This window comes from Terrapene carolina, unplaced genomic scaffold (assembly GCF_002925995.2).
Source record: "Terrapene carolina triunguis isolate 2854851 unplaced genomic scaffold, T_m_triunguis-2.0 Scaffold132, whole genome shotgun sequence".
In the NCBI taxonomy this organism is placed as follows: Eukaryota; Metazoa; Chordata; order Testudines; family Emydidae; genus Terrapene; species Terrapene triunguis.
In genome coordinates this window covers 18440628-18458672 of record NW_020664483.1, presented here as the reverse complement: position 1 = coordinate 18458672, position 18045 = coordinate 18440628, and the positions used below count along the sequence as shown (strand labels likewise).

The 18045-nt window shown below is 47.0% G+C and overlaps 1 protein-coding gene across 1 annotated transcript in view; it reads left to right on the top strand.

The window, feature by feature from the left end:
- The window catches only part of LOC112110828, an 85001-nt gene extending 73323 nt beyond the window's left edge, over window positions 1–11678 (top strand). Inside the window, exons 8-11 of the mRNA XM_029911896.1 lie at window positions 1665–1717; window positions 8657–8676; window positions 9569–9672; window positions 11328–11678. Of these exons, the coding sequence (XP_029767756.1) occupies window positions 1665–1717; window positions 8657–8676; window positions 9569–9672; window positions 11328–11678 (528 nt within the window). The remainder of the gene's footprint in view (window positions 1–1664; window positions 1718–8656; window positions 8677–9568; window positions 9673–11327) is intronic.
- The last annotated feature ends 6367 nt before the right edge of the window (window positions 11679–18045 follow it).

Genomic DNA, 18045 nt, shown 5'->3' with positions numbered 1-18045 from the left:
AGGGCTATCGCCACTCGCTTCTCCACTGTGAGGGCTGCTCTCATCCTGGTATTCTGGCGCTTCAGGGCAGGGTAAAGCAAGTCACAAAGTTCCATGAAGGTGCCCTTACGCATGCGAAAGTTTCGCAGCCACTGGGAATCGTCCCACACCTGCAGCACGATGCGGTCCCACCAGTCTGTGCTTGTTTCCCGGGCCCAGAATCGGCGTTCCACGGCATCAACCTGCCCCAGGAACACCATGATTTCCACATTGCTGGGGCCTCTGCCTTGTGAGAGATCTAGGTCCATGTCCATTTCCTCATCACTCTCGTTGCCGCGCTCTAATCGCCACCTCCTCGGCTGGTTCCAGTTTTGCTTTGGCATGTCCTGGCTCTGCATATACTCCAGGACAATGCGCGTGGTGTTCATAGTGCTCATAATTGCCGCGGTGATCTGAGCGGGCTCCATGATCCCAGTGCTAGCTATGGCGCCTGGTATGAAAAAAGGCGCGAAACTAGTATCTGACGGACTAGGGGAGGGAGGGAGGGAGGGACGAGTGACGACATGGCATACAGGTACAGGGAATTAAAATCAAGAAAGGTGGCTGTGCATCAGGGAGAAACACAAACAACTGTCACACAGAATGCCCCCCCCCCAAAGATTGAACTCAAAAGCCAGGGTTTAGCAGGAGGGAGGGGGGAAGCAAATGAATACAGAATAAATCTATTTTTTACATCTTAAGACGACGGTGCAGCATGACTGATAGCCCTCAGCATTTTCTGGGTGCTTGGCAGAAAACTGGGTGCTTGGCAGAAAATAGTATACTACGACTGATAACCATCATTGTCTGCCCAGGTGCCCATGATCGACAGCCACTGCTGTCCGACGAGGACGGTTACCAGTCGTAATAAACCAGCTACTGCCAAAAGGCAAAAGGCAAGGGCTGGTGCAATGCAGCCCTACGGCTGCCAGCCCCACGGCTGCCGGCACCCAGATCGCCAATGAAGGCTACCAGTCATGCTGCACCGTCTACCGCCAAAAGGCAGTTAGCTGCTGCTGCTGTGTAGCAATGCAGTCCCACGTCTGCCGGCACCTAGATGACATATGGTGACGGTGAGCTGAGCTGAGCGGGCTCCATGCTTGCCGTGGTATGTTGTCTGCACAGGTAACCCAGGTAAAAAGGCGCGAATCTATTGTCTGCCGTTGCTGTGACGGAGGGGGAGGGGCCTGACGACAGGTACCCAGAACCCCCCGCGGCACTGTTTTGCATCATCCGGGCATTGGGGTCTCAACCCAGAATTCCAATGGGCGGCGGAGACTGCGGGAACTGTGGGATAGCTACCCATAGTGCAATGCGCCGGAAGTCGACGCTAGCCTCGGTACTGTGGACACAGTCCGCCGACTTAATGCACTTAGAGCATTTTATGTGGGGACACACACAATCGACTGTATAAAACCGATTTCTATAAAACCGGCTTCTATAAATTCGACCTAATTTCGTAGTGTAGACATACCCTTAGGTGCTTTTGAAAAATCCTTCCCTAAATTTAATAAGAAAACAATGTATTATTGATAGCAGACAGCTTTGTTTGTTTCAAACAAACTATATCCCCCAAATATATAAGTATATATGAACAACAAACTCTTTACCACAAAGTTGTGATTATTCTTTGAATTATTTTACAGGATGCCTGTCTGAGGGAAATAGCAGAAATGAAAATTTGCATTGAGAAAGTAAAGTATGAAAATGAATCTCTTCTAAATGAGAGGATTAGAAATATAACATTACTAGTGAAAGTGTAAAGGACATTCATTATTTTTCTGTGCAACCCATGTATGCCTCTTAACATCTCTAAATATTCCTTCGATTATATATTGGTTTTTTTTAGAAATTTGTTGTAAAAAGAAAAATAATAATCAAATCAGGAGAATTGAAAATTATTTGCTTCTTCCAAGGGAAGTTAAGAATTCAGGCTAAAACACTTACAAAATGAAGTTTACTTTTGGACCCAATGCAGCAGCACCTTTCAAAAGCCACTGGAGATCTTTCCATTGACTTCAAGAGGAGTTAGATTGGGCCCTTAGTGCTTTTTGGAAAACTGAGTCCTGTATCTTCACTGAATGAAATGGAGGGATTCTCCATTTGAGATTAATTACCGTGTAGTGTCACTTCGTTTATTTATGGTGATGCTCTTTATTTCTATAGCTCCTTTCATCTGAATTACTCAAAGCACTTTGCAAACAGTTGAAACTTTTATCATGCTTGTGGCATGGCCCTGAGTTAGAGATGGTGTGGAGAGGCTCTGCCCTAGCAGGAGCCCTGGGTGGGATTATGCCTACCGCTGCTCTACTATCTTGAAGTGGGTACAGCATCCAGCCAGCTTTGCTGAGTGGTGTACAGTGGGAAGGGTGAGGCTAAAGTCCACCCCCTCAATCCTGTTTGTTGAGACTAATCCAAGCCATAGCACTAGCATCTCATAGGCCTTGTGTTCTCTGAAAGCAAGAATGCCATAGTGCACAGCCTCTGGACTGGGGCAGCAAGTGAGAGTCCCCTTTCACCCTCTCCCCTACTTTGTCCTCCCTTGCAGGGGCTGGCCACAATCTTTCTCCAATTAATCTAGTGTGACAACAGAGGGGTAAAGTATCACTTCATCCATCAGTGAAATGCAGCCACCTCTGAGGTGGAACACAGTAGCTGTCTACTAGGTCACAGCAACACTGCACAGCAGCTTGGAAGAGAACATGAATTCTTCTGTCCTGAGTTGAAACCACAGGGGGGAGTTTGGGCAGGACACTGGCCTTTAACACCCCTGCTCTTAGAAAAAATGTTGTGGGATCTTGTATGACCACAATGATTTAGTATCTCCAGCTGCAGAGTAGACCCCTAAACCGTCTTTGGGCATTGATTCAGCAGGAACAGTAGCACCTACTGACTCACTAGCACCAGGGTTTTCTTTAGTATTATCCCATCCAAGTATTGAAAGTCTTGGAGGGTAGTTATATTTAGCACTGATTTAGTGCTTTACATTCTTTTCAAGTACAAACATTAACCTACCTCTCAGCCATGTTGTGAGAATAAGTATTAACCTCCCTGCCTCCGTTTTGTCATTTGTACAGTTGCGTTAAGTGACTTTCTAAGGATACACAACAGGGGTCAGAGCTGAGCTTAGAACTTCGGAGTTCCTGGCTTTCAACTCAGAGTCCAAACGGGCCCACACTGTCTTGCTGTAAAGTGGAAGTGTTGGCTAAAACTCAGCTGTCTTTTGGGGGAGGGGATTTTTGTGGTGTCCTGATCAGGTCCTGAAAGCTACCCCTGTTTTTCCTTTTATGGGACGGTCCTAAGTGGGACAGAGCACCTTTTGTCTTGAGAAGGGCTGCACTTCTACTGACATGAATGGGAATTGAGGACTCTCAGCACCTTGCTGCATTGGGCCTTATACACATGCTCAAGCTTACTGCACCATCTTAACCTCTCTAGGTGAGAAGGATTGGATGAGAAGCCCTTTAGATCTGATCACTTCTGTTCCTTAATTGGGCAGAGGAGTCACTGAATGATGCAAGGTTTCAGAGCGGTAGCTGTGTTAGTCTGTATCAGCAAAAAGAACGAGGAGTACTTGTGGCACCTTAGAGACTAACAAATTTATTTGAGCATAAGCTTTCGTGGGCTAAAACCCACTTCATCGGATGCATGCAGTGGAAAATACTGTAGGAAGATATATATACACAGAGGACGTGAAAAAATGGGTGTTGCCATACTAACTATAATGAGGGGAGTCAGTCAAGGTGGGCTATTATCAGCAGGAGAAAAAAAACCTTTGTAGTGATAATCAGGATGGCCCATTTCCAACAGTTGACAAGAAGGTGTGAGTAACAATAGGGGAAAAAAACCAGTCACTTTCTCAGCCACAAGGGCCTGAGCGCAAAGCCTTTATAAGCACCCAAGCCCAGAGGTGATAGGCTCAAACCAGCAATCAACCCCTTCTCTTCTAAATAGCAATGAAGAATCCCGCACACAGATACCATGCTGATGCATGCAGTAAAAATGCCTAGACAGAATGGACGGAACCGACCCAGGCCCATGGTTCTCCTCTCATTCTTTTTCAATTAGAAAGGTTGCTGAAATCATTGTTGGTTTCCACAGCAACACAGCCAGAGAGCCAGGTATAGAGTGGCCACAGCATTATCTTCTTCAGACATCTAGTTCCAGCTTCCAAAAAAGTTTAATGCATCTTTTTTTCTAGTAAACAAAGAGGAAAGCTTTTTGTATTTTATGCATATCTGTGCTGAGAATGAGCCGGTATAACTTCATCATCAGTGCACAAAACTCTTGTTTGATATAAACAACTTGTTTTAAAAATCCTCTGCTGAAATGTGTGAATAAAGTAATTTTGCAGGATTATAATACATTTCTCATTTCTCTCTGGGCAAGTAAGAACCACATGACAATCTTGTATAGTGAAATGACTCTGTGTGATACACATAGTCTTGTCAGGTCCCCTGACGATGCTTTAATCTTGGACGTTGGATCTTGTTGTGATTAAAGTGAACAGATGAGTTAATAGATTTTTCTAAAATGTTTCCATCCCTTTCCCTCTGGAAGTGCACAAGCTTTACCTTATTTCTCTGGGATTGGTGTGTTTTAAGAGCCAGCTATTAATTTATTGCAGTTTATATTAATCATCATGTAAGTTTCCCCTCACATTTCTCTGCTTCTTTGACCCTTAAAATTTCCTTAGGGTTATTGTTTGCTTCTGATAAAGTATTCTCTCCTTCTATTAGACTTGTTCCACATAGGGCTGTTGTAGTATTGTCCAGAATATTAAGATGTCTGGTATGATAGATTGCACTGAAAACTCTGTGTAGTGCATTTGGTTCCTGCTTAGTCTAATTTGGCCTGTGCTCATGCCAGTGACACTTCTCCTAACTCATCCACATAGTATAGCTTGACGGCCACCTCTTCTTTCTTGGGTATAACAGCAGACAGTCAACCACTAGTACTCTCACCATTCAAGTCAGCATTGGAGAAGCATTATAAGGACAACAGTGCTTCTAAAATTGTTTAAAACAGGTCACCCACCCTCTCTTTTTTGGAATGATGAGAGGGAGAAGTCTTTCTGGATTGGAACTGGCAGAAGAGGAGTTCATTTTTGAGAGCTGGCTTATGTCTATTCCACATTAGGAATTCCATGTTAGCCGCGTGCACTGTTGCCAGAGATTTTTCCCTCAGTGGGATCAGTTGGGCCCGCTCTAGCGCCCTCTGGTGCTGTGCATTTATGCACCAGTATAAGGGCACCACCAGCCCCACACCCTCTTGGTTCTTTCTTATCACCTGTGACAGTTGCTGGAATGTCTCCTCTTGCTTTGGCAAGGCAATTATCAGTGGTTTCTGTTTCATAGTTTAGTCTATAGTTTAGTTTTAGTGTATATATTGTAAATACTTTTAGTGTAGATAGTTAGTACCTTCTCCTCTTATTGTCAAGGGGTGCCCTTCGCCTCTGGGCTTCAAGCCTTGTGCCTCCTGTGGCAAGCCTATGCTCGTGAGTGACCCACACTCCAGTTGTCTGAAGTGTCTGGGAGAATCTCACGTGAAAGACGGCTGCCAAATTTGTTGGGGCTTTAAACTCACACAAAGAAGGGCAGAGAGATCAGACTGAAGGCTGTCTTAAAGGAAGCTGCTCTTCGACTAACTTCGGAACCAAGCCTCTCGGATTCAGCACTGAGCACTTTGGCCTCGGTGCGAAGCGCTCCACCGACATTGCTCCATCCCAGCACCGCTCTCCATCCCCGGTGCCGAGGAAGATGCACAAAAAGCAGTGCACTGACAGAGGGCGCTCGCTAATGCCAAAGAAAGGCAAGCCAGGGGAAGACAGTGGAGTGCGACCCATGTTGGGCCACTCCTCCACCCCCGGTCCCATGGCGGCACCATCGACTCAGCTGGGATCATTCAGTCTGGTGTGGGATAATCCACCGATGCTGGGAATTCATCATGGTGCCAGCGGAATTGCAGTGCCTTCAACCCCAGAGGCCTTTGCAGCAGCCAGAGACTTGTTGCGCTCCTGGTCCTGCCAACCCTATTAGGTCAGCCATCAGCTTTGTCGTTCTTGAGCAGGAAAGAGCCCGGTGCTCTGAGCTCCTTCCCAGCACTGGGCCCACCAGCTCCTTCTGAGAGGTACCGCTTCCCCATGGATGCCTAGGGAGGATTCTTCATCTGAGTCCAACGCGGAGCCCTCCATTCACACTAAGGGCCACCGTTACCTGTCTTACATGTCACCGGACCTTGGTGCGGGTCCCCCTGCTGGTATCTGGCCAGGAGAGTGGCCTATGCAGTGGCTATTCTGGAACTCTTGCGGTTTTCCCCCAATACCAGGTCTGCCCTCCCACTGTTCATACTTGGTTGCTGCTGAGAGGCGGGCTCCTGCACTGCACCCCGACTCCAGTACTGACCCTGGTACTGATTTACAGGACATGGCCCCTATGGAGATTATTGAGGCTGAAGAAGAGGAAGAAGCTCCTCCTCTAGTACAGGCCTCTTCCTCCTCCTCCCCTGATGAGGCCGTCTCAGGGCCAAGCATCTCGCTTCCCCAAGATGACTTTAGAGCTCATCAAAAGCTTCTAAAGCAGAAAGGTGCTTCCAAATCGGAGGCTTGAGATTGAGGAGCTCAAGGAATCATCTCACAGCCTCGTTGACATTCTGGCTGCAGCAGCTCCATGTAAAGTGGCCTTACCCATTAATGAGGTGGTAATGGGTCCGGTCAGAGCCCTGTAGCAGACCCCATCTTCTCTACCTCCCACTTCAAAGAGGGCAGAGAAGAAATATTGTGTGCCAGCCAGTGGGTATGAGTATCTGTACTCTCACCCCCCTCCAGGTCCCTCATTTTATCGATGGCTAATGAAAAGGACAGACAGGGCCAGTCGAGCGCTACCCCCAAACATAAGGACGCAAAGAAGCTTGGTCTGTTTGGGAGGAAAGTTTATTTGACAGGTGGTCTACAACCACGTATCTCAAACCAACAAGCATTACTGGGGAGATACAACTACAATTTGTGGGACTCCTTGTCCAAATTTAAGGACTCCAGGCCCCAAGACTTAAGGCAGGAATTCTCAGCCCTATTAGAAGAGGGAAAGAATGTTGCCAGAGCTTCTCTCCAGGAGGCATCGGATTCAGCAGGCGTGGCAGCGAGGACAATGGCCTCCACTGCCACCATGAGATGATGCTTTTGGCTGCAGTCCTTGGGACTCCCTCTGGAGGTCCAGCAGTCTATTCAGGACCTCCCTTTCAAAGACTGCTCACTATTTTCTGAGCAGATGGATATGAGACTACATGGCCTGAAGGACTCAAGGGCTACCCTCTGGTCCCTGGACCTCTATGCTCCATCTGCTTCTAGGAAGCATGTCAGGCCCCAACAGCTGCCACGCTTCTTGGCTCTGCCTCCGAGACAGGACCCCTATAAGGGAAAAGGGAGAGGTTACAAGTGCCGTCAACTACTTCCATCCACCTCAACCTCCTAGCCAGGGTCACATAGGTACTCTGGTGGGCTAAAGCAGGTCTTTTGAAGGTGTGCCTGAGGGCACTATACCAGTTCCTGCTTCAGATGCTGCCTCCCCTTTATTTTTGGACTGACTGTCCCACTTTAGCCCGTCATGGTCCCGCATAACATTGGACTGCTAGGTGCTAAATACTGTGGCAATCGGTTATACCTTGCAATTCTCATCCACTCCTCCCTTCCACCCCATCCCTGTTCCTCTTCAGGGACCCTTCTCATGAGCAACTCCTTGTCCAGGAGGTGCAGACCCTCCTACAGATAGGGGCCATGGAGGAGGTGTGACGGGTTTGGTCACAGAGACTCCCCTTGAGACTGTCACTCAATGAGCTGGGATACCACTGAGAATAACCCTTCTGCCAGAACAGGTGCCCCTCCACTCCTGTCTTGCTGAGTTAGACCCTCCAGTCAGCTCCAGCACAGACCCAGAGGTTGGGCCACGCCTCTTTGCAGTTCACTGAAACTGAGATTCACTCAGCCCAGGGGCTTCTTAGTTAACAGGGGCTTTCCCAGCACCCAGTATTCAGCCTTTATGGGAGCCTGAACCCCAAATAAATCCATTTTACTCTGTATAAAGCTTATACAGGGTAAATTCATAAATTGTTCACCCTCTATATCACTGATAGAGAGATATGCACAGCTGTTTGCTCCCCCAGGTATTAAGCACTTACTCTGGGTTTATTAATAAACAAAAGTGATTATATTAAGTATAAGGATTTAAGTGGTTTCAAGTAATAACAGCCAGAACAAAGTAAGTCACCAAGCAAAATAAAGCAAAAACACTAAAGTCTAAGCCTAATACATTAAGAAACTGAATACAGGTAAATCTCACCCTCAGAGATGTTCCAATAAGCTTCTTTCATAGACTAGACTCCTTCCTAGTCTGGGCCCAATCCTTTCCCCTGGTTCAGTCCTTGTTAATTCCAGCAGACATCTCAGGTGGTACTCAGGGGTTTTCTCATGACTGGCAGCCTCTTTTGTCCTGCTCCACCCCCTTTTATAGCTTTGGCATAAGGCGGGAATCTTTTTTCTGTGCTTGTCCCCACCCCCGCCTCATCAATGGAAAAGTACAAGGCTTAAGATGGATTCCAGCCTCATGTGACCCCTAGTCTCCATTATTCCTGTGTTGGCCCATAGGTATACAGAAAGGTTTGCAGGTAAATAAACCATTTACAACCAATTGTCTGGGTCAGTGGGAGCCATCAAGATTCTAAACCACCATTAATGGCCCACACTTTGCATAATTACAATAGGACTTCAGAATTATACTTAATATTTCTAGCTTCAGATACAGGAATGATACATCATACAAATTGGAGGAATATATTCAGCAGGTTATAACCTTTGTTATGATACCTTACAAAAGACCTTTTGCATAAAGCATATTCCAGTTACATCATATTCACACTCATCAACATATTTCCATAAAACATATGGAGTGCATCATCACAGGACGTACCTTGAAACTTGAGAGAGAAGGGGTTTTACTCCCATTATTTCCTAATCCCAAAGGCCAAAGGGGGTCTTCGTCCCATCCTGGACCTGCGTCACCTCAACAGATATCTCAAGAAACTGAGGTTCCGCATGATCCCCCTGGCCTTCATCATTCCCTCTCTGGATTCAAGGGACTGGTACGCCACTCTCAACTTGAAGGACACTAAGGCTTGGTCCACACTGGGGCGGGGGATCGATCTAAGAAACGCAACTTCAGCTACGAGAATAGTGTAGCTGAAGTCGACGTTTCCTAGATCGAACTAAGTTACTTACTGCGGGTCCACGCGGCGCAGGCAAGCTCCCCCGTCGACAGCGCTTCCTCCTCTCGGCGAGCAGGAGTTCCGCAGTTGACGGGGGAGCGCTTCTGGGATCGATTTATCGCGTCCAGATGAGACGCGATAAATCGATCCCAGAAGATCGATCGAATCAGGCGGGTAGTGTGGACCTAGCCTTACTTTCACATTTCTATTTTCCATGGCCACAGAAGATTTCTCGGGTTTATTGTAAACCAGACTCATTACCAATTCACTGCTCCTCCCTTCTGCCTGTTCACAGTCCCCCGGGTTTTCATGAAGTGCATGGCGGTGGTAGCTGCCTTCCTCAAACAGCTCTACCCATACCTCAATGACTGGCTGATGAAGTGTTGTTCAGAAGCTCAAGTAAAGAACAGCATCAGCTTGGTCCAAGCCACCTTTCGAGCACTAGGCCTGTTAATAAATGAGCAAAAGTCAACACTTATTCCAGTTCAGAAAATAGGTTTATTGGGCTGTGCTCGACTCGACCCAAGCCAGAGCCTTCTTTCCAGAGGCCTGATTACAGACTATGTTGGACCTGATCTCCAAGGTCATCGTTCACCCAGTCATGACAGCCTGGGTTTGCTTCATGTTACTGGGACACATTGCCACGTGCACGTACATGGTCCGGCACTCAGGGCTATGCCTGTAGAGATGGCTAGCTTCTGTTTACACCTCGAACAGACACCACTTGGACTCGATGCTTATTATTCCAACCCTAGTCCTTCACCTCCCTTGACCGGTGGATGGACCCACGGTCGGTGATGAAGGGAGTCCCCTTTGTCGTGCCCCAGCCATTAGTGTCCCTAGTCTCGGACATGTCAGACCTAGGTTGGGGAGCCCATCTTGACAGCCTCAGGACTCAAGGCCTGTGGTCCTAGGAAGAACTCTCCCTGCACATAAACATCAGAGAGCTCAGAGCAGTCCACTTAGCTTGCCAAGTCTTTCTTCCCCGGATCGCAGGCAAGGTGTTGCAAGTTCTAATGGACAACACTGTGGCTATGTTCTGCATCAACAAGCAGGGAGGAGCTCGTTTCTCTGCCCTGTGTCAGGAGGCCATCCGTGTATGGGACTTCTGCGTGAAGCAGTCCATCCACCTTGAGGATTCACACCTTCCGGGAGCGCAGAATGCACTGGCGGATCACATCAGCAGATCCTTCTCCGCTCACCACGAGTGGCGACTTCACCCAGAGGTCACCAGGTTTACCTTCCAAAGGTGGGTGTCTCCCCAGGTGGACCTGTTCACAACTAAGCAGAACAGGAAATGCCAGCAATTTTGCTCACTGAGAGGGCACAGCCCAGGCTCCCTCCCCAATGCCTTCCTGCTTCGTTGGACAGAACACCTGTTCTACGCATTTCTCTCCCACCGATTTGTCTGGTTCACAAGGTCCTCCTGAATTTTAAACGGGACAAGGCAAGAGTTATTCTTATAAGCTCGGTGTGGCTACGCCAACATTGATTCGGCATGCTGCTAGATCTATCAGTAGCAACCTCACTTCTGCTCCTGCTCCGAGTCTGATCTCTCAAGACCACTGTCGGTTACTCCACCCGAACCTCGGCTCCCTTCACCTAACTGCATGGATGTTACATGGCTGAACTCAGAAGAGCAGGCCTATTTGGAACAAGTTTGGCAGGTCTTGGTGGGTAGTAGGAAGCTGTCTACTAGGGCTATCTACCTTGCCAAATGGAAGTATTTTTCAATATGGGCATCCCAATGAGACCTCTCTCCGACTCAGTCTTCCCTTCAGTCTATCCTGGACTACTACTTGCTCCATCTTAAGCAAAAAGGTCTGGCTCTCGTATCTATCAAGGTGCATGTTTGGCCTTCCACCCACAGGTGAATGGCAGGTCAGTGTTCTCTCATGAAATGACAGTATGCTTTCTTAAAGGCCTGGAGAGACTTTATCCTCAGGCCCATGAGCCGATCCCACCCCCCGTGGGAATTAAATCTGGTTCTGTTGAGGCTCACGGGTCCTCCCTTTGAGCCCCTGGTGTGCCCTCTACTGCTTCTCTCTGCAAAGGTCGCCTTCCTGGTAGCAATCACCTCAGCAAGAAGAGTCTCTGAAATCAAGGTCCTTACGTCAGAGCCACCATACACGGTGTTCTTCAAGGACAGGGTCCAACTGCACCCCCGCCTGGCCTTTCTGCCAAAGGTAGTTTCGCAGTTCCATAGCAATCAGGCCATTTTCCTGCCAGTCTTCTTCCCGAAGCCTCACAAGAATTCAGAAGAGCGGCAGCTTTACTTATTGGATGTTAGGCATGCCCTCGCCTTCTGCATTGAGAGGACTAAACCCTTTCACAGATCCATGCAACTCTTTGTGGCAGTAGTAGAAAGGATGAAAGGCCTACCAGCGTCAGCCCAGAGACTCTAACGCTGAATAGCTTCCTGTATTTGGGCATGCAACGAGCAGGCAGATGTCCTACCTCATGCCACAAGAGCTCAGGCCTCTTCAGCAGCACTCCTCACGCAGATTCCAATCCAAGACCTCTGCAGGATTGCAACCTGGTTGTCGGTGCATACCTTCTCAGCCTACTACGTCATCACCCAACAGGCACAAGACGATGCCAGGTTTGGAAGAGCTGTGTTGTAGTCTGCATGTCCATGAGCTCTGAGCCTACCTCCTTAGGTACTGCTTGTGAGTCACCTAACATGGAATGGACATGAGAAAGCACTTGAAGAAGAAAAATCTGTTAGTAACCTTTCTGTAACTGTTGTTCTTTGAGATGTGTTGCTCATGTCCATTCCACGACCCACCCTCCTACCCATCTGTCAGAGTTGGCTGGCAAGGAGGAACCGAGAGGGTGTGGGGCTGGCGCCGCCCCTTATACTGGCGCATAAGCGTGTGGCACCAGAGGGTGCTAGTGCCGGCCTGATGGATACCAATGAGGGGAAAATCTCTGGCAACTGTGCATACGGTGTGCATACATCTAACATTGAATGGACATGAGCAACATATCTCAAAGAACAACAGTTACAGAAAGGCTAGAAACACGGGGGTTTTTTTTTTTGCCCTGCATAATTGGAACTAGAAAAAGGGGATACTGCACTGTAAATGAAGTCTGTTTTATGAATTCTTTGGTTCCATTTTCTTGTTTTCTGACAGTGCACAGTGCAGCAGTGGGTTAAATTTTGCTGTTAGTAAACTAGTGCCACTTCAGAGTAATCCCATTTATTTCAGTGGTGTTATTTCAGATTGAGACTAGTGTTAACATGAAAGCACAGTTTGGCTATGTTGCTTTCATTTGTGTACAAAGTTCACAGAAGAGAATTCAGTGCACCCAAACTTTTCAGCTTGTTCCTATAGCTCAGGTATGGGCATGACGCACAGTACATCTAGCATCTTGTTTTGCTTGCACCTCCTCTCCCTTCCCTTTACCTTCCCTTCTCTGCCTGGATCTAAAATCAATTTCTTCTCCTTCCTGTATTTGTTGATGTAGCAGGATTGACTCATCTAGATTGTTTTCCTCTCAAACATTGGTTGCTAGGTATCTAAAACAATGGGGAAAAAAAAGGGAAAAATGGAAAAACAATGAATTCAGGTCAGGCTGTTCACATCACAGAATGAAGTGCTAGAATGAAAAGGTGTCTGTCAGTCAAATATCAAGAAGAAAACAATAATTTAGTACTGCTATGGACAGTGTAACAGATGGCAAATAATATTTACAGAGAAGTAGCTTATTGCTCACTCGTGCAAGGACATGAGAAAAAAGTTCCAGGTTTTCATTGTACCTACATGCTGTCTACAAGTGCTCAGAAGTGAATATGATGTCCCTAAAACCTAGGGTGACCAGATAGCAAGTGTGAAATATTGGGACGGGGGTGGGGGGTAATAGGCACCTAAATAAGACAAAACTCCAAAGATCAGGACTGCCCCTATAAAGTCAGGACATCTGGTCACCCTACTAAAACCACTCCAGAGCATTAGAACCAACTGGTACTCACCAGCTAGCATAGGCCTGAAGGAATAGCCACCATCATTCAAATACTGCTATTTGCATCATTTGCATAGTGCTGTTGATGAACACTGTCCTTAAGGTCTGGTCTACACTGGGGGGGATCGATCTAAGATACGCAACTTCAGCTACGAGAATAGCGTAGCTGAAGTCGACGTATCTTAGATTGAATTAAAATTACTTACTTTGCGTCCTCGTGGCGCGCCACGGCTCCCCTGTCGACTTTGCTTCCGCCTCTCGCCGAGCTGGAGTTCAGCAGTCGACAGGAGAGCGATCGGGGATCGATTTATCATGTTTACACTACACGCGATAAATCGATCCCTGATAGATAGATCGCTACCCGCCAATCTGGCGGGTAGTGTAGACGTACCCTTACAGTAGTAAAAAAGTATCCATAAAACAATATCACTACTCTGAAGCGCTTGCCACCTAGAGGCAAACAGGTACATTACAATAAACACAAGTAGTACAGAGTGGATTTCTGCTGAGGGGGAAGGAAGATGAGTTAATACGATTGGATATTATCCTGCGTTGCAGGACTACTTGCTGTCTCTTTAAAGTGTGTTTTGACTTTGAAAAGGGTGGCTGTAAAAATGGCCTTGTGGGGCTCCAGGTTTATTGTCACTCAATGTGCAGTATCATGTTTGCTAAGTTTACATGGGAAAAGATGTTTATTCTAACTGCCAGCCCTGCAAACTCAAACTGGGATCAGAAAGCCAAGCTGGGTTCTTTCTGGCCCATCCATCACCAATAAAAAATCTGCAGTCAGAATTTAGTTAACAGTTCTGCTATTCATCATTAGCATTTATTACTTGTACCATGCCCAAAGATGCACTGGGAGCCTCAGAAAACAAACATCCCTTTACCAAAGAGAACACAACCTAGAATTTAGGTGTGATACAAGTGAGGGAATGTGCATTTACACTTCTTGGGGAGCAGGTTTTTTGGTTAATTTTATTTTATTTGTCTCAAGTCAGTATTTAAGGTGAATTTGAATGAGATGACCAGAAGAGTCCAGCTCACACTGCTAGACCTGTGCTTACTCTACAGTGGGAACAGGAGTAAAAAGTAGTTGACATATGTGTCAGTGAAGTCAGTAGAATACACATGGGGAGCAGAGCCGATGAGACATCAGGCACAATTTTGACAGTCTCTTTTCATGGAGAACTGCACTATACACACTATTTACTGCCCCACCAATGCTAGCGTGTGTTACTGACTGTACACATTTTATAACTAGCCCTAGCACTGTTGGTGGATAATGGTGTTTGCAGGCAGTGTAACATTATAATACAACATCTAATAGGGTTTCTGATGTTTCATTTTCACATTATTCTACATGTTATTTGTGAAGCTTGGTGTACAGAACCCTGCTGTCTTCAGAGATAACTGAGCTCATTACATTTTTGCTTTTGATGGGTTTTTCTGTCTTGCATTAATACATTAACACCTCTGTTTCTATAGATGGGCACAGAGAACAGTTCACTTATGGAGAAAATGAAAGCCTTGGAGAATAGGTCTTCCTGCTGTTGTTTGGCTTCAGTGGTTCATGGCAATGCAGAAGTACTAACAATTTCTCACCACAGCATGTTTGGTGTTGATGCAGGTATGTCAAATCTTTAAAAACATCCTGTTTTCAGAAAGAAGTACAGGTGTTGGGCTAAATCTGCTCTATTTGCTTGACCCAGAGAAATTTCTCTGTTAACACATGATTTGTGATGTCACATGAAATTGCCAGCTTCTCAAACAAGGGGCATAAACTTTTTACTGAGTTGTGAGCTAAAAAGCTTACTCTTGTTTTAACATTTGGTTAAAGTAAGATGAGTATAGTATAAATAAAGATTAGGGTTACAGACTACCTATGGTTATTGCTATTGCTGAATTTAAAGGGAAACTAGAGGTAGCTTTGAGTCAGTAAGAGTCTGACCCAATTTCACTGAAGTTAATGGGAGTCCTTCCATTCAGCTGAATGAGAGTTGGATTAGATCATGAGTGCTTACTTGGGTTAAGGGTGCGCACAAGGTAAAGGCTTAGCTATTAAGTAAGTCCTATTAGGAAAGTCCAAGTAATCTCAGAAATCATTCCGGTTCCATGAGCGAGAAAAGGTAGAAGGCAGAAAATACTGGTGTTGAACCATTGGCCGCAGGACTGGTGTGAAGCTGAAGGGTTTCATTTTGTGGAACAGTGGGCCACATTCCAGGGGAGAAAGGGGGCTGTGCAAATGGGACGGCCGGCATCTCACAGGTAGGGAGGCCTAATCATCTCAGTTGAAGCCTGGTGAAAGAGGAAGGTGCTAAGGAGGCAAATGCAGGAGAAAGGCAAATTTAGTAGGTTGTGAACAAATTGAACTGAGGTGACACAGAATGTAAAGACAAGAGTTTTTTTCAGTTCTGTATAAACCAATGCTAAGAGTCTTGGTAATAAGCAAGATGAAATAGAATTTCTCATATGATGAGGAGAAATTTGATATAATTAGCATTACTAAAACAAGGGGAGACAGTTTGCATGATTGCAATATTATAATCACTGGTTACAATCTGTTTAGGAAGGATAGAGTGGATAAAAGATGTGTGGGGAGTGGCACTCTTCATTAAAGATGCCAATACCTGTTTTAGAGTTATCAATAACTCAGAATCACAGCATCTTGAGTGCACATAAATCAATATGCTAACTAACCAAGCCCAGAACAGGGTCTGCTAGAGGTCTGTTATAGACGATTAAAATAATCAAGAGAACAGGATGAGTTACTCCTTAAGCACCTGTCTGGAATGCATGTAAGGAAATTGTGTTCTTCTTCTAGTGATTGTACATGTGCATTTTCCTTCTGTGGTACCCGTCGGGGCAGTTTGAGTGCCCTCTGGTGCTGTGCACTCATAGCCCTGGTATAAAGCACCCAGCCAACCCCGCACTTCCTTCTTACCACCCGTGACAGTCACTGGAACAGCTATCCTTGCTTTGGCAAGCTCTCTCTTTCGTATATTTGGACATAGTTAGTTAGTTGTAAATAGTTTTAGTGTAAGTTTGTAACTTACTGAGTTAGCTGAGTTTTTGTCCATTCCCTGGTACCGAGGCATGCCTTGGTCACTGGGCTTCAAGCCCTGCGCCTTCCGCAACAAGGCTATGCCTCTGAGTGACCTGCATTCAAGCTGCCTGAAGTGCCTGGGAGAAGCTCACGTGGGAGACCGCTGCCAGATCTGCAGAGATTTTAAGCCTTGCACGAAGAAGGACCAGGAGGCCAGGCTGAAGTTTTTGCTCATGGAGGCGGCACTGAGACCTCCATCTGAGCCAGGCCAGTCTGATTCGGCACAGAGTGCCTCGGCTTCAATAAGGCATGCTCCTCCTATCATACCAGAGTTCTGGCACCGTTCACCGTCACCAGTGCCTAGGAAAAGGCACAAGAAGCAGTCGGCCAAGAGGGGACGGTTCTCGGCACTAAAGATGGCCAGCCATGGGGATCAGAGTAGAGTGCAACCTAAGTCAGGGCACTCCTCTGCCTTGGTACTGCAGAAGTCGGCACCATTGACTCCGGCACCTATGCAAGCACCATCAAGTCCAGTACCGGATGAGTCTACATCTGCGTTACAGTATTGGTACCAACACTATCTCAGTGCCAACCATGCTGGTGGCGTTTGCTGCAGCCAGAGACCTATCACTTTTGGTACCAGTATCACTGGCAGTACAAGGGACAGTGGTATCGGTGCTGATGGTCAGGAGGGAACCCGTTGTTTCTGATCATCGTTCAATGCCAGGCCCTTTGGTACTGTCAAAAGGGAAACCGGCTATGTTGGCCTCGGAGCTGGTGGGAACTGCACCTCCATGGTCACCAGATAGACTTGTCTTCTGAGTCAGAGTTCAAATCCTACTCCTCTCGTTTGAGGAGTCATCCCTGCTACTCCCCCAGACGCTTCTACCTGTCCATGGGCCCAGGCACAGGGGTGCCGTCAGGTCGTCACTGGGGACCTGTGCTGGTCCAGTGGCCCTTTCGGAATCCATGGGGTTTCCCCCCAGTTTCTGGAACTAACTCTAGGTGCTCCTATTTGGTGACCTTGGAGCAAAGGGCACCGCTGTCTCATAGGGCTGCAACCAATCCAGACTCCGGTACTAAGCCTGGCACAGAACTACAGGAGCCAGCTCAACGGATCCTGCCAATGCATAACGAGAGGAAGAGGGTCCATAAACGGTGCTGGCCTCCTCCTCCGCCCCGACGAGGCTGTTTCAGAAGCAGGCGTGTCACATCCCCGGGATGACTATAAGGCACACACAGAGTTGTTGAAAAGGGTGGCTTTAAATCTAGGCATACAGGTGGAGGTAGTGAAAGAATCCTCCCACAGCCTAGTTGACATTTTAGCCACTGCGGGCCCTTCAAGAGTGGTCCCGCCTCTCAATGTGGCCATTATGGACCCTGTTAAAGCTGTATGGCAGACCACTGCATCCCCCCACCCATCAAAAAGGACTTAACGAAAGTACTTTGTTCATGCACAGGTTTACATTGGCATTGGTATCATTGGCAGCAGATACCATCCCTGGTGGTATCTGCTGCCAATGAAAGAGAAAGGCAGGGCCGTCAGGATGCAACCCCAAAAGTAAAGGACTCCAATAAATTGGATTTGTTTGATAGAAAATTTTATCTTACTAGGGGGGTTGCAGCTCAGGATCGCAAACCAGTAGACGCTGCTGGCCAGATATGAGTTCAGCATGTGGGACTTCATGCAGAAGTTCAAGGACTTGCTCGCACACGAGGCCAGGCAAGAATTCTCCTCGCTGGTGGATCAGGGAAAATCAGTA